At 42.7% G+C, this 23,256-nt stretch overlaps 1 protein-coding gene across 1 annotated transcript in view; it reads left to right on the top strand.

Moving 5' to 3' along the window:
* The window catches only part of LOC146176190 (cytochrome P450 3A14-like), a 30,904-nt gene extending 16,949 nt beyond the window's left edge, over window positions 1–13,955 (top strand). The window contains exons 8-15 of the mRNA XM_084580931.1: window positions 5,147–5,271; window positions 8,693–8,780; window positions 9,541–9,610; window positions 10,611–10,719; window positions 11,189–11,280; window positions 11,550–11,690; window positions 12,131–12,293; window positions 13,735–13,955. Coding sequence (XP_084437057.1) covers window positions 5,147–5,271; window positions 8,693–8,780; window positions 9,541–9,610; window positions 10,611–10,719; window positions 11,189–11,280; window positions 11,550–11,690; window positions 12,131–12,293; window positions 13,735–13,818 — 872 coding nt within the window. The 3' untranslated portion in view covers window positions 13,819–13,955. The remainder of the gene's footprint in view (window positions 1–5,146; window positions 5,272–8,692; window positions 8,781–9,540; window positions 9,611–10,610; window positions 10,720–11,188; window positions 11,281–11,549; window positions 11,691–12,130; window positions 12,294–13,734) is intronic.
* The last annotated feature ends 9,301 nt before the right edge of the window (window positions 13,956–23,256 follow it).

The raw sequence follows: 23,256 nt of genomic DNA, 5'->3' as shown, positions 1-23,256 counted from the left end.
TAGCGAAGTACTGGAAGTAGTAGGCGAATACGTCTACTTAGGACAGGTAGTAACTGCAGATCCGGACCATGAAAAGGAAATACCAAGAAGAATAAGATTAGGATGGGGCGCATTTGGCAAGCACTCGCAGATTATAACTAGCAGCTTACCGGTATCGCTCAAGAGGAAAGTATACAACAGTTGCATCTTACCTGTACTCACCTATGGGGCTGGAGGCTAACCAAGAGACTTCTACTTAGGTTGAGGACAACCCAGAGGGCTATGGAGAGAAAAATGGTAGGGGTAACATTAAGAGATAGAAAACGTGCAGAGTGGGTCAGAGAAATAACTCGTTTCCGACATTCTAGTGGAAATTAGGAAGAAATGGGCATGGGTAGGACATGTAGGGCGAATGGAGGATAACCGATGGTCGCTTAGGGTAACAAACTGGATTCCAAGGGAAGGAAAGCGTAGCAGGGGGCGGCAGAAAGTTAGGTGGGTGGATGAGGTTAAGAAGTTCGCAATGGTCAAGTGGATGCAGCTAGCACAGAACCGGGTTAAGTGGAGAAATATGGGAGAGGCCTTCACCCTGCAGTGGGTATAGTCAGGCTGATGATGATGATGATGAGACTGGATGTGATAGCGGTTCAGTTCAGTCGTTCAGTCGTGTCCGACTCTTCGTGACCCTATGGACCATGTCACGCCACGCTTTCCGGTCTCTCACTATCTTCCTAACATCGCATAACTTCATCTGCAGTGCCTCGAGGATGCCATCTAACCATCGCGTTCGCTGCCTACCCCTTCTCCGGCGACCCTCAATTTTTCGCAACATCAAATCTTTCTCCAGCGACTCCTCTCTTCTCATCAGATGACCAAAGTAGCTGAGCTTTAACTTTAGAATTTGACCCTCCAATGAGCAGTCAGGGTTTATGGTCGACAATATCGACTGATTTGATCGTCTGGCAGTCCAAGGAACTCTCAAAAGTCTTTGCCAGCACTACAATTCAAACGCGTCAATTCTTAGGCGGTCAGCCTTTTTCACAGTCCAACTCTCGCATCCATACATCACAACTGGAAAGACCATAGCACGAGTTATACGGATCTTGGTTGGCAGACTAATGTCTCTGCTCTTTACTAGGCGGTCAAGGCTAACCATTGCTCTCTTTCCCAGAAGCAGGCGTCTCCTAATTTCATGGCTGCAGTCTCCTTCCGAGGTAATCTTGGAGCCCAAGAACAGAAAATCTGTCACAGCTTCCACTTCTTGTCCATTGATGCTCCAGGACTTGATAGGGCAAGATGCCATGATCTTTATCTGTTTAATGTTCAGTTTAAGCCTAAACTTCTCACTGTCTTCTTGTACGCGCATCAGAAGTCTCTTGAGTTCCACTTCACTGTCTGCCATTATAGTGGTATCATCCGCATATCTAAGGTTGATACGTTTTCCAGCAATCTTCACTCCAGCTGAAGACTCGTCCAGGTCGGCCTTCCTCATGATGCACTCTGCATATAGGATAGCGGTAGCAAAGTGGCTTTCGGCAGCTCCACGACGGGCCCAGGGGTGCCCTTTATTGGCCGCATGCCTCGTCACCTGACGTGGCTTAAGTAACGATTTACGTCGTGTGAAATTTCAATGAGAAATAGATGTAACATTACAACATTGAATGTAGGATGCACGGAGCACCTGCACCTGCTTTTTGTATTCATTTTTATTTTTATCTCACAAAACAACAAACATATTGTCAAAAAGGCAAAGAAAGCAAGCCGTTCCTCTACCGCTGTCATGTTCGTAGATCTAAAGCCACTACAAACTATGCTTGGAAGGTTTGAGTGAATCAAGCGGTGTGAATCAGTGTCCTATTTAAGTCATGGGACTGGTGTTAATGCAAGGAAGGTCATCCAATTCTCTACTTCCTTCAACAGCTAAGTATAGGCGCTGAAAAAAGAGGCACGAACCAAGAGAGGAGACGTCTTAAGAGTTGTCTTTCTGTTGTCTAGAATTCTTGTATGCAGCATAGCAAAAGGAAACGCAGCACCGCTGTTGATCAGCCAGCGAGCTAAATGATTGACTCGCGGCAATCAAGGTATACTCAGCTTACCAAAGAGCGAATGCATGTGTATACTAAACTACCGGAGACAATCCTTGAGAATCAACAACCAATACTCATATATCGCTTGGGCGCAGGGACCTCATCATCGCTCACTCCTGGACTTCATAAAATCAGCCAACCTTTATCCATTCATTTAATCAGTTATTCATACTTCATGTAATATCCTACTGATGCCCTGGGGCAATAAATATCGTTAAAAGAAAATAAAGTAATCGCTATAACTCTAAAAATCAAGCGGCCGACTTGCGGGGCTCCCTGCAGCCTCGTTTGAAGTCCGCACTACGCTACGCAGGCAGACATCGCAAAAAACTTTTCGGCCTCAGAAATTCTTGCATCTTCTCCCGAGGTCGTTTACTGTTTCTGCGAGAAATCAGGGTGGTCGCTGGTTTTATTTTTGTTCGGCTTATGTGCGCCATTTTCAGCCTTGTTTATATATCTATTTGTATTTAAATAATAGCGCAGTTCCTTACAGTAGGCCCAAGCATAAAGAATGAAAACATGTCATCAATGTATTAAAAACGGGATTAGTAAAACACCTCAAGTTCAAAGTATAAATAATTTAAAATATCAAATACGAATAAAAATACAAAGGCGAAAATATCACAATAAAATTTTGAAATATGTCTGTAATAAAAAAAAAGCACTATCAATAATTCGCCGTATCAACATTCGACACTGGTTAGAAAGCTTAGTAGGGGCTTATTCCGCTATCTTGAGCAAACATGAGCATTTTAGCACGTCAACCTTGGTATTGTAAGCCGTTAACGATTAAGCAAGACGATTCCTTTTTTGCCGAGTTATGTTAGGTGTAAGAAATGGGTCTGACTCGCAGACATCTTATTAGTTTGCGTTAAAAGAAGCAGTTTTAATCTGGATTTTTCGGCGTAGCTGTAAGGCTTGAATCTCGTGAGTTAAAATGTGGATAGCTTGTAGGTCAGTACGCGGCACTTTGAAAAAATTAAAACTGAAGGTTTATGCGCTGTATCAATTCAAGTGCTTCGATGTTAGGTTAGACGGTGCATGAAGTTTCTAGTGATGGCCATATTATTGAAAAATAGACAGTATTTTATGTTTGGGCCCAGCAAGTTAGTTTATGTTTTAGAAATCAGGGTTTACTAAATGCTGATGAGCAAAGTTTTAATACGTATTTATACCAGCTGAAGTTTTATTGTGTAGTAATACCAAGGTACTTCTACGCACTCGATTCACACAGAGGATGAGATGAAATGTTGTACAGAAACAATAAAGGAGAAAGCCTTTTTGTTAGTTATTTTCATGCATCTTTCGTTAGCCAGCCGGCATCCTCATTTATAAAGCTAACTGACAGAAAGTTGATACAAGGGATGTGAGTAGCTCTCAAGAACAATGATAGATGTGGCACCACATATGGGACGAGGAGATATATCACTATCTTCGCGAAAACAACGAACCTAGGGACAGTATAATTCTCCTTTTTTTTTTATTTTTCGCTGCATTTGGCAGTTCATGGATTTTGTAGCAGGCCGGTACATTCCCGTTTCCAGGGTCAGCAACTCAGAGCAGGTCTAATTATGGTATGCTTCAAAGGTTTTATTTTATTCTGACGCTGTTAGGCTACGGATATGTTACCCTCTTTGTGCTGATGGTTCCCAATAACGTACCGAAAGTATGCCAGTGCCAAAAACCACTAAAAGGTGCGCCGACATTCAGGGCATCTAACAATGACATTCTACAAGTGCTTTAGCAGGAGGTTCCTCAAGGCAGCAAATCGTACCCAGGGTCGCTATCTAGGCCAAGTAGCATTACGATATGCTGATTTTTGTTTTATGGGATTGAACGTCCCATATGGCTTGACAGTACGATGGCCAGAGTAATACGTTCCAAATAACTTCGACTAGCTGGCGGAATCGAACCCGGGACCCTTTTAATCGAATGCACAAGCAACTCGGCGCAAGGACGGGATGAGGACTGGCCAGTCCCACGCCACTGAGGCACATTCGCTCAATGAAATTTTTCAGATGCCTTCTGGGACTGCCTGATTGCGTTATACAGTTAGGACCGCCAATCAGCATTAAAACAGCAAGAATAGTCACCTTTAATTCTTAGCTGCTCTATTTAGTAAGACTAGCGTGCAATGCTAATTTTTATTACCTGGCCTACAGCCTAAAAGTAGTATATTTAGCGCTAAAAAATGAGGACTCTATTTAGCACCTTGCAAAGTATATCACTGATCATCAATGCATGATGCTGATACAGCAATGCTATCGAATCAACTCGTCAGGTATTTACCCGTCCCGAAAGTTTTCTTTTTTTGTATAGGAATTAAAAGTTGTAGAGGCATCGCCTCTGAGGCGAACATTGACACCGTCCACTTCAGCTAGCCGATTACATGAGAAGCTGTAGTGCAGTAAACAAAAAATACTAGATGAACTTGGAGAACGCGATGTTTGGCCTTGAAAAGAAAAGACAGAAGGGATTGCTCTCGCCAAATGCAAACCACCGCTTTATCTCTACTGGGCGGGCACCTCTCCATCTCTTGTGGGCACCTTGCTGAGTAGACCATGCGAAAGCCCAGTCGAAGCGCTGGATTGTCACCTGCTTTGGCGAATTATAGCTCTTGTTTATACAAGAGGACTAAGCAATTCTAACGTCACGTAAGCAGCGGTAGTCCACTAACTTTGCAATTTCGGCCCGCATTATTTTAAGTTTCCTAAGGCGCATTGCCGCAACAAGTGCATCTACAACTGCCGTTATCATTCACTGTGATTATTGCTGACAGTTGTGTCGTTAATGGCTCCTGCTGGCCTCTTCTCGGTGGCACCCAACCCATACACGTGGGGAATAAGCAGGTAGGAAAAGAGAAAAATAAAAGCTCTACCATCTTGAAGCGGAGAGAAACAGTCTGCTTTCTGCTAGCGATGTATGCACTCCATTTTCTGTGCGCATCTTCTGGGCCCTCATAAGGGCACGGTGAAGATTCTTTTCGGCGATCCAGAAGCTCGGTACTTGCAGTCTTATGACACTCACCTTTAGGGTTCGCTTAACAGGCTCATAATTATTTTATATTTCCTTGTTTCCAGAGTGTGTCGCAAGTTTGGGGCCCTTCATGATGCCTCTCTGCTTCTGTACATTCGTACTTCTACGCAGCCGGCACATGAGACGTAAAGTAACCAAGATAATTGAAAATAGAATCAACAATCCTAAGGTAAGCTGAGCCTTTTCGAATGTCATGATAAAGAAAATTTCAGAACCGCCTCATAACGACCATGCAATTATGTGTTCCTGCGACACGATTTGTCTGTATACACACCAGTCATTTCCATCCCTCATTTCATATTTTTTTGGCTAGGTGTATGTTATGCACGGAAGCAATTTAGAGAGTAATTTTATGAATTTATGGATGGATGCTCCGAGGATTGAGCGAAAGTGTGTTCAATTCAATTCCCGGTGCTGGGGGTCTTACCTTTTGTGTTTAGTCCTTTTTTTATTTCAGAAAGTTTTTTCCCCTTAATAATGCTTACTTAGCACTCACCCTCTCTTTAAGTTTGAATTCCACTATCATTTAGATTAGGGTGAATAGGATTTTCAAAACAGGGATTAACTGGTGGGCGCGATAGTAAAAGATGATTGGGAGGGGGGGGGGGGGGGGGGGGGTATAGCGTCACAGACAGACGAGCGAAAGAAAGAGACCCCAGACAACCGCTCTCATTAGCAACTATATTTTATTGGACAAGTTCAAACGTTTTACCCAGTTGCGTCACATGACGCAAAAAAAGCCGTACGCATCTCCGCGAGCACTTCGAAGGGTTACATGTTTACACAATCTCTGACACACTGAACCCGCATCCAGAACAAGCCCTGCCGCTTCTCTTTTTACCTCTTGCCAAGACTATGAATCACCAAAAAATAAGGTCGTTTATTCAAACAGTAGTGAAAATAGCTAGTTTACACAATGCGGGCGTCTTCTTCGGATGTAGTACGCCTCCTTTAGTCCTATTGATGCTTTTTTACCGCTGGAGAAAAATAAAATCTTTAGCCATGTGTACAGTTTTCTTCCTCCTTCTTTCTTCTCTTTGTGAGGTTTTTTCGAGCTTTAGCATGCAGAATGATTCCCATAATGAACGTAGCACAGATAGATTAACGTTACACGTTATTTTACGTTACCTAAGGCCTTAAACGCGTGAAAAATGCTTACATTGCCACTTTTATAGATACTGCGACGCCAAATCACTTTCTTACATCGCGCCTCCTAATTTTTTGTTTGTCTCGTTTTGCACATGGAGTTTCGCGAAGTGACCGGAGGTTTTGGGGACACCCAAATGAAGGGTTTCGGAGATGTAGGATCACATGGGCTCCTTAAAGGTTACTAACTCGCCTTTCACGTTCACTGAAAAACTGCATGGCTGGGATTGAACTGAATACTCAGGCGCCCTAACCACTGTGCGACGCGGCGGGGTGGCACTTTAATTTTAAACGTGCAATGAAATATATTTGGAATTTCGATGACAGGAGCTTTTCGAGATGTGCAGTCAGAATGAGCCTAATAATAAGGTAATTATGCTTAAATATCCGAAATAAAATTTGAATTATTAGCCTTGACAAACAAGTAGCACTGAGGTGTAACCGACGTTTTCGCAGTCTTTTCTTTTTTGCATCCTGAGCAGCACACTCCGAAAGCTCTCCACAAACATTTGTTGCAATTAGTTATTCATCTCAATTTGTTGAGCGTCACGAGAATGTATTCGCCGCGTTCTTAGTCTAATATTGATTTAACAGCGCGCTCCAAATGTGGGGTTAAACCATATATTAGGGCAATCTTCAGAGCGGAAAGTAAATATGATAGTATTACTTGCACCGGATTTCTGACTGCATTTTCACCCATGTGCAATAGTGTAAGGCATTTTGTGACTAACATACTGGTTGGAATGTCGTAACCTTCCGATATATAATAAAGTCTCGCTTTCTTTTTGTCCTTAGATTGCTCTCATTAGTTAAAAACTACACAAAAGAAAGTTTTGGATTTTTTATCGGTAAACTAAGCACAAGAAAATGATGTGCCCTGGGAGATTAACTACAGATATATACTTGTGATAGCGCATTCTCGCGCTGGATTAAAAACCTGTGGCGTTCATAAACAACTATCAATTATAAATATGTGCTTGTTCAATTCTTCAAGGAATCCCAGTCGAAAAAAACCACAGAACTGTGTCAAAAATACAAAATATCCTGTAGTTGTGTCGTAACCATCAGAATTTTCTTTAGTTCTGTAGTACTTTTCTTTAGTTCTGTGGTTTTTGTGTAGTATATTTCTGTAGTCTGTAGTTCTGTAGCACTTGTAACTACAAAAATTTTTGATGTTACTACAGAATGTTCTGTGTCACAAGTTTTCCGTCAAAAACCGCACAGAAATTCTGTCGTAACATCAGAATATTTTCTGTAGTTTTCTCCAACTGGGATGCGATGCTCGATTGTGGACTCCACGACTAGCACCGTCCCAATATGCGAGCCTTGTCTGTGTACTCATCGCATGTGTGAAAAACAGTGTGTGCGGTCGTCGTAACTGAATATCCTCACCAGTAATTCCGTATGTAGCTGTCCGACAAAAGTCAACGTGCGGAGAAGGCGCACTTAAATGAGCCTCTACGAACGAAAATGGGTAGGAGTGAGCCTCAGTGTCCCTATCATAGAGTTAAATACAGTGTAGTTAAGTGTGTTTACCCCTACAGTTGGTCACAGGAGTATAATAAAGCAACCTGCTCCCCACGGGCTCTTGCTACAGCCCGCTTTTCTCTATAATTTCTATCCTACTAAGCCCTGAAACCCGGTGAAAATTTACCGCGTGGACAAAATAGATATTTGTTTAATCCAGCTTATTACTTCGCTCCTTCTGCAAGGTCTGACGTATTTATTTCTTGGCTATTTTTTGAGGGCTTTACGGGGTGGCCAAACGCGAGTGCCATCTCCGAAAAAGAGCACAATTATTAACATACTTATTGCAGTGACACAAAATGTGGTCCAGCCACACATTTCTCTTTCTTAGCTGTGTCTAGTAAAGCTCAGAAACTTGGCCCATACGGTATAGTAAACCAAGGTATACACGGCATTTTCTCAGCACGGCACGGTTCAGCACACCAACGGGTCCGTTTATTAGCCTAGTAATTGTTGTCATTCTCATGATCCCAAACGCTCGAGACGAAATCTCAGACGAACAGAATTTAAACAAACATTTAAAGAAGTGGTTATAGCTGCAGCCCTTACCCTATGCATTTAAGTGGCTGTAATGGCGAATTAATCGCGACCAAAGCGACATGCCGCATTCTGTACTTGCGCTATGATATTTATATACTTCAGAGGTCTCCCTGTTCGCTCTTTTCCCGCTTAAAGTGCCCTTATTCCACTTAAAGCGGGACTAGCACTGCCCTTGTAGCTATGTGAAAACGTAATCGCAGATTTAATATTCCCCACAAATTATGAGCAGCATGTGTTTGTTAAACGGGCTATGCTGTATGGTCAGATCCGAATCATGCATGCTGAGAAGTTTCGAGCGTGGCCTATGCTGAGCCATGTGTACGAATCAGCTGCTGATTAATTCACGTTACCTCCTTTTGTTTTGTTTTTTTTCACAGTCCCGAAAACCAGATGTCCTTCAAAACCTGCTTGAGGCGAAATATGTCGATCGTGTTAATGGCTCCGGAGCGAGTAATGGAGAGAAGGGTGAGCTGTGGCTTCTGTCCTTCCGCGAGACACCAGGAAAGATACTCTATAACCTTCCACTAAACAAAAAAAGCAGCAAGTGGCCAGTCAAACAGGTAGCAACACAGCGGTTCCTAAAGTCAGCGATAGCAACTGCTCCTGGTCGGCAACACCGGCTAATCGATGGGCTGCGGGATGCAGCCACCGGTCACTTCCCAAAAGTTTCCATTACTGTTCCCGGACGCTTCAAAATAGCATCTTCAACACCTAACACTAATAAAACATTCCAGGTGAATAAATGGATTCAAAAGGCGAAATGCAAGCTTATAGAAGCCAATAAGCCCCAAAGATTCTAGGAGCCCCTTCCAGCAGCATACCTTGAAACCTTTTCTGCAATAATTATTTGTGCCCCATTTCTCTACCCAAATTTCGAGTTGGCGGCTCCGCTCAGTATTGTGATGGAATGCAGAAAGCGTTTTCGCCCATTTATTAGACACGTTTAGCGTAGCGAAAATGTACTAGCGTAGAAGTATGCCGGGGTATACAGAGCGGTTCCTGCGCCCGCTTAGTAAGCACACCTTACTCCAGCCCTGCCTGCCACTTTGCGCACGCGGAAAATTTCTGGTAAAGCTTTTAGGGTAGTATACGTTAGTTCGCCTTCGCTATGCTAAAGTAATGTTCTTTTTCGATGACATACGGGCGAGCGTAAATGTAGCTGCTGTCTACCCTTTTTTTCATGTATGACTTACCTTTGGATTTCTGTTTCTTTTCTTCCCACCAGAAATTCCCAAGTCGAGGCCGTTAACCCTTGACGAAGTGTTGATCAGTGCGGCTTCGCTCTGCCTTGCTGGGTAAGATCCGGCAGGAAAAAACAGCGCCCTGTGGGCCATTCCTCACTCGCGCGGCTTAATCTGCAAAAACATTTAAGAGATATTCTCGTTTGCCAATATCGATTTATTGAACAAATTGTCTTAAGAAAGGGCCTGCTTCAGTGATTTGCGACGTACGTTGGCTAATGACACAAGTCTCTTGTTCATCAGACTAGATAGGTAAGCAGTTTAAGATTACGGATATTTCAAAAAACCTATCCAATTTTTTGGGACCAACCCCGTATCAATAGCCTGTAAAAATAGTGCAGTGAAACTAGATAGTTCCTTTGTTTTAAAATTTCAACGAAGTGAAGGCACGGGTGACGCAGCCTTGGGGTATCCATCATCCATATCCCTGGCCGGACGACTGAATTAATTATCTCGTTCCGCTGTATTTTTCCATGCATATAGAGCTGCTATGACAAAGACTCTCCTTTTTCAGTCGAACTCGTGTTCATATTGTGTATTTCTTGCCTGTCCGGTTTCATGCGGGATCAATTTTGTGCAAATAACCAGTTCGTACTCTGCAGGATTTAATACTTGCCAAGTCACTAGATTTTGCGAATCTGTCATAAAAATGTTTTGTAATATCATAATGTTACAGTGATATCAAAGAATGTGATAGTGGTTTAACCACGAGACAAATATGTAGAAGCCACGATTACCGCCTCATGCTAATTACAAACTCTAAAGTTCAAAACCAAAGCATTTTATGAGACGCGCATATGTCCAAAGCAGTATTGCCTAAATAGTACGCTCTATTTAAGGGTTCCTCGTTACGCAGGTTTGAAACAATGGCCTCGTCGCTGAGTTACGTCACGTATACACTTGCTAAGCACCCAAATGTAGAAGCCACGATTACCAGCTCACGCAAATTATAAACTCTATAAAGTTTAAAACCAAAGTATTCATAAGACGCTTATATGTCCAAAGCAGTATCGCCTAAATACTACGCTCTATTCAAGGGTTCCTCGTTACGCAGGTTTGAAACAATGACCACGTCTATGAGTTACGTCACATATACACTTGCCAAGCACCCGGATGTACAAGAAAAGGTGCGCGAAGAAGTCATTGAGGCTGTCCGCGAGCAGGTAAGGAAAAAATCTAATCGTTACAGCCCAATAGTTTTTTTTTTTTTTTTGAACGATGTACTAGAACGTCTTTATAGATGGATTTGCTCTTGTAGACGTAACGATTTTTTCCATTTAATCATATTCCATTCTGGTGAACGATATAATGACAAGCGGATGCCAATACCCACACCTCTTGTGTGCACGCGTAGGGATATTATGCTTCAGTAACAGCTCGACAAATGGAACAAGTTGAAGGAACAGTAAAGACAACCAGATATGTGACTGATAAGAGTTGTCAGTCAGTGCTGTGTTTATATTTACTTTTTTCTTCTTCTTGTCCCGTTTATCGCTCTGTAAATAAGGAACATCGTCACCAACTCGGCCAAATACTTATCTTGTTGATATTATGCTCACAGCGCATCGAATGCATCAGAGCTCGTCAATAATATTTCTCGTCAAATAACATAACAGAGTATTTGTCATCCAGGGCACGCTGGACTACGACATTGTAATGAGGAAGCTGAATTATCTGGAACAAGTCATGAACGAGACTCTGCGCCTGTACCCACCTGGTCTCACGTGAGTATAAGTCTTCTCGATCTACGCGGCTGATGCCAGTAGCACAGAGGGCGTACTGACAACCTCCTGTGGGATCATGTTTTAAATCAATTACAGCTGTCGCTGCAAGCTACATAACGTGTTGCCTTGGGGCCAAGTCGTATTCTGCTAGCTGGACAAATTAGTGCTCGCCCGTCCTAAACCTGCCAAACAATGCTCAGGGTTTGAATTCTCAACAACGAATGGCCCATTATAGCCTACTAGTTGTCATTTCTGGGCACTTGTTGCAGGTTTGTCACGAGGACGGCCGAAAAAGACTTCGAGTACAAGGGAATAAAGTTCAAGGCTGGAACATGCTTCATGGTGCCGATCTACCAGATACACACGGACCCGCGCTTCTGGCCCAATCCCATGGAATTCAATCCAGATAGGTGAGAGAACAAACGTGTGATAATAAATGATTTCACGCATTACATTTTTGCTTTGATTTAGGAACCGGAACTTGAAGTTCTTAATTTGGATGTCTCGACCACAATCATCATCCGACAGCTCTTCGGTACTGATAACCATCGCGTCCTTCTGCGCTCTCAGAGTGCTAGCAGGACTGGGATCATGCTTCCAAAATACCTGAGTTTCTATTGCATATAACCATCTGCATAACGGGTAATAGTGATTTTTGGCGCATTTAGTCGAATATTTGACGTAATGTTGCACTAGACGCCGCCTACTTATGGAGCATGGGCTAAAATGCCTATTTATAGAGTGGTAGAAATTGCAAAGCATTCTTCATTATACTGAATTGAACTAGTAAAGAGCAACGAAAATGTTTTAGGTGTGGTGTTAATTGCTATTCTGTTCTTTCCAACCCTAGGTTCTCCCCTGAGAATGAGGACAAGCTGAACAAGAGGGCCTACGTAGCGTTCGGTATTGGACCTCGCAACTGTGTTGGCATGAAGGTCGCCATCCTGAATTTGAAATACACGATAGCAAAGCTGGTATTAAAGTACAGCTTTGAACTGGGACCATCGCAAATGGTGAGAACCAAATACCTGGCTTCAGCGTCGGGTAGACCTGCTTATCTATTTCTGTGTCACGCAACCAGGCAGTGTGGCTAGCGAGATATTTTAACTCATAGCTGATCCCTTTTTTGCCTTTGGTTACAAAGGTTACAATCAGATACATTATTCGTAATCATCAGTCTGACAGCACGATTGCAAGCTAAGGTCTCTATTTATGTCTGCGAAGCAACCCGATTCTATACCAGCTGTAAACCCTGTTCCGTCCGCCTAATATCCGCAAAATTCCCTTTCCCATACCCCGACCGCTACGCTTTCTCTCGCTTGTAATCCAGTTAGTTGCCCTTAGGGGCCGGTCATCGGTTATTGTGCCTTAGTTTTATGCATCTTGCCCATGCCCGTTTCTTCCTGAATTTCAACGCTCAGCAATAGATATGCAAAAGAGCCCCCCCCCCCCCCCCCAAAAAAAAAAAAAAAACGCCTTTATGTACACACGGTTAATCTGCTGCGAGATGCGGTGATAGTCTTCAACGATGGCTTCGGTCCAAAATTTGATCAGCTTCTAAATATTAAAAACGACATATTCTTCTATTTTGTTATATTGCTGCCCTGCATAACTACGGGGCTAAAACGTGGAGGCTAATGGAAAGGGTTCTACTTAAGTTGAGGATAAGGTAGAAGGCTATAGAACGATAAATGGTAGAGGTAACGTTAGGAGATAAGAAGTGTGCAGATTGGGTCAAGGAAATAACTCGAGTTAGTGATATTCTAGTGGAAATCAAGAAGAAGAAACAGGCATGGGTAGGGCATGTAGTGCGAAGAATGGATAACCGATGGTCGTTTAGGGTAACAAATTGGATTCCAAGGGAGAGAAAGCGTAGCAGGGGGCGGCAGCAAGTTAGGTGGGCGGATGAGAAGATCTCAGGGGTCAAGTGGACGCCACTAGCTCAGGACCGGGTTAATTGGAGGGATATGAGAGAGGCCTTCGCCCTGCAGTGAGCATAGTCCGGCTGATGATGATAACTGTAACATGCCGGACCATACTTCGTCGTACCATATCATACCGCACGCGGCACTTTCTTATTACATCTTATTACGTGACATCGCACCATACAAGTAATTTTGTATAATTACACAGTCAGACGGTCATGTGGTCGATTCAAAATACTAGTTCATAGGCAACCTCACACTATATAGCCCATTTTTGAAGTTTATATTTCGAACTCATCTCCTTCAAAGCATGTGAGATAGATATCTAAAGGCTAACAAATGCGACCTGGTACTGTTGCCGTCGCATCTCTTAATAGTGTGAAGAATTTATGACCCGTGGGTATTACCAAATACTGCCAAGTATTGTCCTAATAAAGTACGAATACTTGCCACATTTTCATATTGGAGGTAGCTGAAGGCATCAAAGCGCATATTTGAACTTAACCTTGTTTTTGCTTTTCTTTTTCAGGGTCAAATGTGGTTAGACTCCCATGCAATGGTGTCTGAACCTAACGAAGGACCATGGGTTATCCTTAGTCGCGCCAAGGCCTGATATTTAAAGGCTCTGCCACTTTGTAAATAATGTTCGAGTCAGCGAAGAAGATAAAAACGCTGGTACCAAAGTACTGCTAAATACTGCAGAGCAGCTTTTGTTGCCATGCCTTAAAAAAAAATTGAGGCGCCTGTTCTAAGCTCATTGCGATGATTTTATTTAGGCAATGTTTTATGTTGGGAGCGGAAAACGTCGAAAATGTGATGACAATAAATAAAATTTTAAGGATAACAAATATTCTCAAAAGTACGTTCGCAGAAAGTTTCACGAATATTGATTTTCAGCAGAGGCAGCATTACCTCCCACATTCTTCTTGCCACCGGGCAACGCTCCCAACAATGAAGGTGATTAATATATGCGAAATAGATTCTCAAGAACCTTGATGTCAAGAAGGTGAAAGAGACGAAGATATACATGTTGTTGCGGCCTCGGTACCAATGGAAACACGGGTCTGCTTGAAAGTAAGATGTCGCTTTTGAAAGCCAAGAACTGACGAATAGTTTTAAAGCGGTGTCAGACGACTTCACCTATAATAGGTCTGTGTTTGTGGAAGTGAGTGATCCACCAGTGCCAAGGTACGAGTGTGGACTGTGATCAATAAACTTGAGCACTGTGAATAAAATGTATTGAACTCCGAGATGTGATTGTTTATCATTATACAGCTAAATTCAGAACAAAACCTTAGCCGCTAACTGGGCTAAAGAAATAGAAACGTATTTACCCCAAGGAAACGAAGGCTAAATTCAGAAAGCATATGCGTAATGATGTGCTTTTGCCAATAAAATTTGGTCTTCGCAAGAGCTAAACATTTGCCATATTAGGTTTATGTTTATGTCCTCTTGTCTACATCTGATTTATTACTGGCATTAAAATGTAAAAAAAAAAATCCCTCGCAGAGCTGCTATCCACCGATTATGTTTAGAAAAGAGTAATCAAATTTGAAGTCCGTATGTTGCCTAATCTTCTCCCCTCCTATGGCTTCAGTGCTGAGAATTGGGGATAAAGTGAGCTTCGTGACAATTCCTTGTCATGCACGTTGAGATGGGCATTTGGAACTTTGGAAAGTGCTTTCACGTAGATAAAAAAAAAAATAAAAAGCAGAATTATTGTTCAAGTGTGATTTATTAAACGATTAACAGCGCTGCTGAATTCCACTCCATGCTTTAAACGTCCAAAATAATGTCTAAGCTTTAAGGAACGTTTCATTTAGATAACTTCCAAGTATAATTCGCAATCATTTTCTAAGTATACAATGCTAGGGAACCGCTGGCCACGCTCAATCTACACGGCCGAGTACAGCCAATCTACTGCTTTATGCGAACAAATTCGGTCGTTTCATCACAAATACGTCTTATATGAGGACGCTATACCATACAACGATCAGACGGTTGCAGAGAAAAAAACAGGGCGCTGAGAATGTCCAGAAATACGAGAAAGAATATGTTATACATTGGAAGAAACAACTTCGTTGGTCATAATCACGTTAGGTTAGAAACCGTTTTGGTGAAATTAGGAGGAATCAAATTACGTGACTATCGCGTGGGGTATGTTCTAAGACTGGCCCAGCTAAATTTCGTAGGAACCACTGAATTGGTCATGTCCAAATTACATTGGACGCCAATATTGGTCAGATTAGGACGAATTCAAATATTGTGGCTCCACGCGAAATACATATTGGGGTGGCCCAACTGAATTTGGAAGGAACAACTTAGCAATATCCGCATTAGGCTGGACATAAATTTTGATCAAATTTGTTCGGAGTAAAATTTAGGGTGTCCGGTGGACCAGAGTTTTAGCATAATCCACGTAACTTTTGAATGATCCATTTGGTTGGTCATAGTCAAATTAGGTCGGAAAGTAGTTTGAGTAAAAGATGACGAAATCAAATTTCCTCGCTCCAGGCGGCGAAACTTCGCGGGTGGTTCACCTAAATTTCTAATCGCCACTGATATCACCACAGTTAAATTGCGGTAGACATAGACTGAACCAAATTTCACGGGTCAGGAGGACCCTCCAAGAGACCCACGAGACTCAGCGAGCGTCAATAGCTAATTTAGTCACGACTGAGAACCCCGCCCAAAGCTCAGTATTTTCTTAGAAGAAAATATCTATCCTACTGTCCTCTTCTCCTCCTTCTCCCAGCAGGAAGAAAACTGCATGCAAGGTTGTAAGCCCTCGTACCATTATTCTTTACCTATACAGCACGGTGCTGGCCAGCTTATAGCCATGTATTGTAACCACTTAATGCGAGCATAAATAAATAATGTAATTCAAGACTAATTGAGCTGTAACGCGTAAAGCTTGCCCTTCATCTCCAGTAGTGTGCATCAAGTCGTAGGTCGTTTTAGGTGTCGGCTAGTAGTGAAATATTGTCAGTACACGTTACACCGACAGCAGGTGCTCTGCGTATGTTGAGCTTAATCTATGGCGAAGAATATAACTGAGATTAAATTCCTGTAATTTTTTCTGAAGACTTTGAAATAAATGTTGCGTCAGGAAAATGCACTAAAGTACCAGATTACATTCATCTTCATTGCACTGGTGCGGGTGTCAGAAACACGCATGGCGCAGATATTGTAGATCGCAAGGTGTGGTCGTTGAGTCAATAGACCGCCAAATCAATAAATAACAGTCCTGCTTCTTTTTGGCATCTGTTCGTCATGGAAAGCTAAAAATAATTACACGGTAACGGCGATACTTTTCAGATGAAATAGTCACTTGATACCATTTATTTTCGGAAGCAGTACTTTGCGGTGTAGTTTATTTATAATTGGGGAATGCTTAGGAATGACAGTTGTGGCGAACTTTATTTAGCTTCTGAAAGTATTTTTTAATTTTTTCTGCTATATTTAAGACTGCACTGTTCAGCTTCGAGCGGCCACTCACGCATTTGCAGGTGTCAACTTGCAAAGCTCGAAACCAAAGGCTGCCCCTGTAAAAGATGTTAGTATTTCGGCACGCGGGCCATATTAAAGAAATGTCTACGCTTGAAAGGGACGTGCCGCACCGCTAAAGGCGATCTCGCATATCACTGCATTTCCTTCTTGAACCTTATGACGATGAATGGATGGACGGAATATAGGAGCGTCCCCTTTGAAAAGGGGTGGTAGCAGTAGCTATCATGCTCATTTTTCTCCGTATATCTTAATTATTGATTTAGAATTGTTAACTAAACCATCATTCTATTTATTAAATTTTGCTCCTACATTACTAACATTATGTCACTTCTCTGCTTTTAAGCCACCAATCTTCCAGCCGTTTTTTGCTAGTTTCCACCGCCGGTTTATTCACCCGGCCACTGTTATCTCTAAACCCCAGAGCTTCAGGAACAGTGATTGCGCCTGCATCAACTTCCGGATGGATACCATTGCATTCGAGTGCATTGCACACGCGCGCAGCCAGCGCCATCTCCATGCGAGTATTGTCGGCGACTTTCCCTCGCTGCATATTTTAGCGATGACGTCATCGGCAAGGCGGCGACGACCGCTCCTGTATTGTATTACCATGACTTTTCTTTTCCGCCGGTGTGCGTCTCAAAGTCGTGGCTTTGTTGCTTGCGATTACTGGCGTCAACTTCGATCGTTTTGTCGTCGTTCTACGGTCTCGTTTCCTTCATGATTCTTGCCGTTCAAGCCGTAATTCCTGTCGCACAGTTTCGAGCTACTGGCCTTGGAGGTAAAGTTTAGTTTGATAATTCTTTGCCAGCCATTAAAGTGCGACCTGCTCTGATAATATATCGCACTGCGACTCCAGGGCATTACAGCTACTTCGGTGTGCAGCAGTCACTGGATGCATATCACAGAAAGAAAGATGTCTGGTAGAGCTTGTTATGGAGGTGCCTGGCGGAACGTTCGGTTGACCACTTGGTAGTGTGTAGGAAAGAGTATGTTGTGTTATGAATTGTATTCATTTCCTTGAACCGCAATAAAACGAAAGGTTGTGATTTGTGTTGGCTGTATGAGAGGAATGACGTGTGAGGATTTCTTCTGTTGATGGTGAAACAAAGAAACGACTAACGTAACTGGTAAGTACTGTGTTGCCTGATATATTGTGAACATGACTTGCCATGCTGCGTATTAGGGTGACTCAATCGACAATTATTATTCCTAATTCTATTAGCGATGGAGAACACTTCGGACACATCTGTAAGCACGTATCCCGCATAGTAACTTTACCGGAAACGCTAATGTTGCTTACGTTTTAGAAAACTGGAGTCTGTGACGGCAAATGTTTTTTACTCCACTGACGTCTCTGAATATGCTGTTGATTTTGTGCTGTAGTGTTATCTTGAATTATTAGAGTAGATCAGAGCATAGAGAGTCGTAAACAACGGGTCAATGTCTGCTCTCTCTCAAAATCTTCGTGTTGAGATGCTATTTCTTTCTTTGCGTTAAGAATATAGTAGTATTTATTGAGTTAGGTTGTCTCATTTAAATTTTCCTGGGTGCGTATAGAGCATGTTCTTCCCTGAATATTCCCGACTGACCTGTTGCTGAGCTGCAGTGATTAGGGCACTGGACTACTGTGCCCAAGGATGCGGGATCGAATCCCGTGCGCGGAGGCCACTTTTCGATGGAGGTGAAAAGAAGGCGTCCATGTGTTGTGCGATGTCAGTGCATGTTAAAGAATCCCAGGGAGCCGAAATTTCTAGAGCCCTCCACTACGGCGTCTCCCATAGTCTGAGTCGCTTTGGGGCATTAAGCTCCATAAACCAAACCTATTCCCGACTACAACTTCGTTATTCTTTTTCCTCATTCACACGTCACTTCTCGTGCTTCGTGATTGCAATACTATTTGATTCAATTTCTGTCTCATTTGATATTCCTAGCCGCTGCTAGCACTGACGGAAATAACATGTCTTTCATATGTTCTAGAAAAAAGCTGCAATGTAACTTTTATTTTCTAGACTTTTAACTTCTCTCGTGTGCTACTTAAGCAACCTCTTTTTTTTTGTCATTATATATCGGTACAAACTATCGTTCATGTGAACTGTGCTATTGTTTTTTCATGACAAAATGCTTTTAGTCGGTCTACTATGTTCTCGCGTTATGAGAAAAGCACAATAAACAGAATCCTGTTACAGCTCATTGCTCGGAAACTATTCAGTGCGCTCGAATAGAGCTTATGAGCTGAAACAAGCAGCCGAGCTAGATTGTATTTAAACACTACAATATTTTGCGCGACACACGAGGAGCATGCGAAGAAGGAATACACAACAAGCGCTGACTATCTGAAATTTCTCTTGACAGTCCGCTCTCCTCACGTCGTCATTTATCGCGCTTGTCTCGTCAGTCACTAAGTACCTTGCGGCGTTCCATCACCTTTTTACGGCCACGAAGCGCGTAGTTATGAGGTCAAGAAGAGGGCTTTGTCGAGCTGGTTGGTTCATGTTGAACAGAAGGAAGAAACACCTTAAACGGACGGGACATGTGCAGACAGGATGTGTCTGTCTCGCCTTTCTACATGTCACGTCCGTCTGAGCTATTTCTCCCTTCCGTTCAGTTATGAGGTCACAGGTTTTGCGTCTTTGTTATGACGTCATTGTTTACTACGCCTCACTCCTCGAAGACTGAGCTGCCTCCGCACCACCAGCCGCCATGTTTTCGACGTATCGGCTTCTATGGAGCAGCGGTACCGCTCTAAACCTGCAAAGTGTATACTACGCAGGCCAGCAGCTTCACCCATCCAATCATTTTTATCAATGTCCTTCTCTGAAGCCGTGCAAATGACTTTGGCTCCCTGGTTGCTTCCGAGCAAGCTTTTCTCCTTCATTTGACCTGACAAAGTTGTGTTTCATTTACTGAAATCAGCTTGTAGCGATCCACTGTAACCTGTTGAAAAAGGCAATATCCAAGCAACGCACGTCCTTGTCGCATTCTTTTCTCTCTGAAATCAGCCTATCTTTGTAAGTGCCTGGGACAACGTGGCAATAGTAGCGGCACCCTCAAGTGCAGTTCTTGATCTTATTTCCAGCCATGTCTAGTATAAACGTCAGCAACTCAGACGCTTGATTTGCCGTCAGTATCTATGAGATTTTTACAGCAGGTTATCGTTCTAGCAAGACATTTTTTCTACGATAATTTCAAATTTGCACAGTAGCTTTTTCAGTGCAGATAGACTTCCAATTTTACTTTTGAAGTTCTACCAAGTTTCAGTTGCAGTAGCAAGCTGTTCTCTTAAAACTGTGTATGACAATCAAGCCTTTTTATTAGTGCGACGCGGCGGTGAACGGCATGCGACGCATTTCAGGAATTTTCTTATATTAGCAACCATCGCCCTATATCCTTCTTTTCGTCGTGTAACAAACTTATGCAGAATGCTATCACCACTGGCATTCATGACATTTAAGACGTAATTCAACCTTATCTAATTGTCAACACGGCTTCTTGAAAGGTAATTCGACTGAGACACGACCTGTAAGGTTTTTCAGTCCTTTGCTTCAGTACTCAACTATAAGAGCCAAATTCACATAATATCCTTAGTCTTCAGCATGTCTTTTTATGTAGTTCCCCACAAAACCCTAATAACCAAATAAAACGAATAGGTCGCGCCCAAATAATTATTTCTGAGATAAGTGACTATCTTACTAACCAACAGCTAACTGTCACGCATGATGGGCATCATTCGGGCTCCTTTCCCGTCACGTCTGGAGTGCCCCAGGAAAATGCACTGCAGCCAAGCCAGTGTTTGTTACGCGTATATATTAATGACATTGTAGAAGAAGCATGTCCTGGTGTTGATATCCGGTTGTATGTCGATGATTGCATACTCTTTCGGAAAATTGGTAACACACAAGACTAACGTGATCTCAACGCTACCTTTGGCAATATTGCCCACTGGTACAGCCGTTGTAGGATGGCGCTTAGTCAGGAGAAAACTGTTTTCGTTCATATTACACGTAAAATCATTCCATAAAATACAAATACACACTCAACTCTCCTGATCTAATATGAGTCCCTGCTGTCAAATACCTGGACGAGACAAGTACAAGGAATCCATCCTGGAATACACACATCGACAATATCTGCACAGCAGCATTTAGAAAACTGTTTCCGCAAGCGTAGGCTCAGTAATTCTCCAGCTGACGTAAAATATCTCAGCTATCTTTAAACTGGCCTGAGCTTTAATATGTGTGCATTGGCGCCCGTATACTACATCGAATATAGAAAAAAATTGGCTGAAGGCTTAGCTCGGTTAAGCCTGGAAGATTGCGAAAGCAATACCCTCGGCTGCGCCTTGTTCGGTGGCTGCGCCCTGAGTACTGCGAGGAGCCGATCCACAGCCCCATTTATCCTCCTAGCGTGACGTCACAAACAGCGAGCGCCCTCTCTCGGCTACGACACAGCGCCATGTATGAACTCGCCGCCATCATCCGATGGCGCTAGCTGGGGCCTCGTCTCTTGGTCTGGCGTGACGTCACATGGTCACGTGAAAATGGCTTGACGTCACCGCTGCGGCTCCTGTAAGGTCTCACCGCCACCATCCGATGGCGCGAGCTGGGGCCCCGTCTTTCGGTCTGGCGTGACGTCACAAGGTCCCATGAAAGGTCATGTATGGAGGCGCCACGACACGCCAAAGGCTCGAATTGCTAGCAGTTTTGCTTTCGCAGTAAGACTCGAATCAATGCAAGGAAAAGCTATCAGGTCTGTGTAGTCGAAATTTCTGAAATCCGATTCCATTATGGAATTGATGTACCTCACTACATACCACGTCTTGAAGATGAGCGAATAAATGCTCGTCTATAATCTCTTTCTTCGCTATTTAATAACAAACTAGGACTTGATCAACCCCGATATTTAATTTTGCAACTTGCGAGAAGCACTCGATACTACCATTCTGACTTATTATTGCCTTATTTTGTTCGAACTAACCTCTATAAGTTTTCTTTTTTCACCGCATCATGGCTAACTGGAACTGTTTGTCCAGGTCTAGTTACGCCACCATGAACTAAGGCTCATGTTTCTTAATTTGTGCTATGTCTCGTGGCTGCTTTTGAACATGAAATCTTTTTGATCTACAGGCTCTTCGCTTGCCCTGTATAATTTTTCCCTTGTACCTAATTATTCTTGGTAAGTTTCATGGACTTATTACGTGGCAAACTGTATGCTTTAAATGCTGCTAAGGTTGCGAATTGCTTACTGTAGAATTTTATTTCCTTTTGTAATTGTTACACATAGTGCCCTTCCTGCTTGGACGTGACTTAACCATAGTACGCGATATGCATGAAAATGAAAAAATAAAATTTCCTCTTTCAATCTCTGGTCCCCAAATCCTCGGCATTTGGGGTATGATATTTATGGCACCAAACCGTAGAACCTAAAGCGCCATCTCCTTATTCCATGCGCTCATATCAGAGAGAGCAAATATCAAGATTCTGAAGAGGTCCTTCAGTGCCATAATTCGACGCCAGTACAAATGACTGCACTGCCGACTGGCATAGCAACGAATAGGTGGAGACCCCTGCATAACATGGATTCCAAAACAAAACAAAAAAGAAAAAGCGTAACCCAAAATTCTGCTCAGCTCGAGCTCATTTAAGGAGAAAATTCCGCTACCATCACTGCCCAACAAATGGCCGTGTTCTCGCTAGCAGATTATGCGTGCTGCAACGATTTCAATCTGGCTATTGCGAGTGCTTAAGGCCTCAAAGTTCATATCTGACAAGCTGAGGACAGCCATAGAGCTTGTTTTTAAGCTTTCATGATTAATGGAATTCGAAGTTACCTTAAGAAGGAAGGTCGGAATCAGCAGTTCTGATTTTTCTGACGTGCATATGAGTCTGAAATCTCCTCCGTGTTTCTGGAATACCTCAGCGGCTAGTTGTAGCCGTTCTTGAATGTAGCCTTTTGATGCTTGATTGACCTATGTGATAATAGCGTCCACGTATAAGAAAAGTGTATAGAAAAAAGATCAAATTTTAGTAAGTAAATTAACAACTTCGTTGAAGCAATTAATTAATCTCGACTGCCGTTCGCAGCCGTATACTTCAATATATGTTGTGAAGTTGTGTGCAGAGGGCAATACAAAGAGAAACAGCTGCAATGAAGGGCACTGGGAGAAAAACACTTAGCATCTATAGATGCTAAATGCTTTCTACTCTAGTATAAAGCAACAAAATAAACTAATATGCGCATTCAAGCCAGTTTTTTTCAACGCCTTTGCGCAATGCAAGTCACCATCAGCGCACCTCATATAATGATTGTATTTTTCGTTGATTAATTTGCTGTGGGTCTACGATTTCTATCGGGCTATTATAAATAAATAAAACGTCACGTTTTATTTTTAACGTCGTTAGGGGCAACCGCGTTGCTTCTTTCTAAGCTTTCATGATTACTGTCGGGGAAAGTTAACTTGGGAAAACGAGGTCTGAAGTTAAGTGAACCTTAGTAACGTACAGTATTATTCAAAGCACTGTCCGCTTTTTATTTTTTGAGAAAA

The sequence above is a fragment of the Amblyomma maculatum genome, chromosome 10 (genome assembly GCF_055883805.1).
Source record: "Amblyomma maculatum isolate TAMU_Amacu chromosome 10, ASM5588380v1, whole genome shotgun sequence".
Taxonomy (NCBI): domain Eukaryota; kingdom Metazoa; phylum Arthropoda; class Arachnida; order Ixodida; family Ixodidae; genus Amblyomma; species Amblyomma maculatum.
The sequence above is the reverse complement of the archived record's forward strand: the minus strand, read 5'-3'. Positions and strand labels throughout refer to the sequence as shown.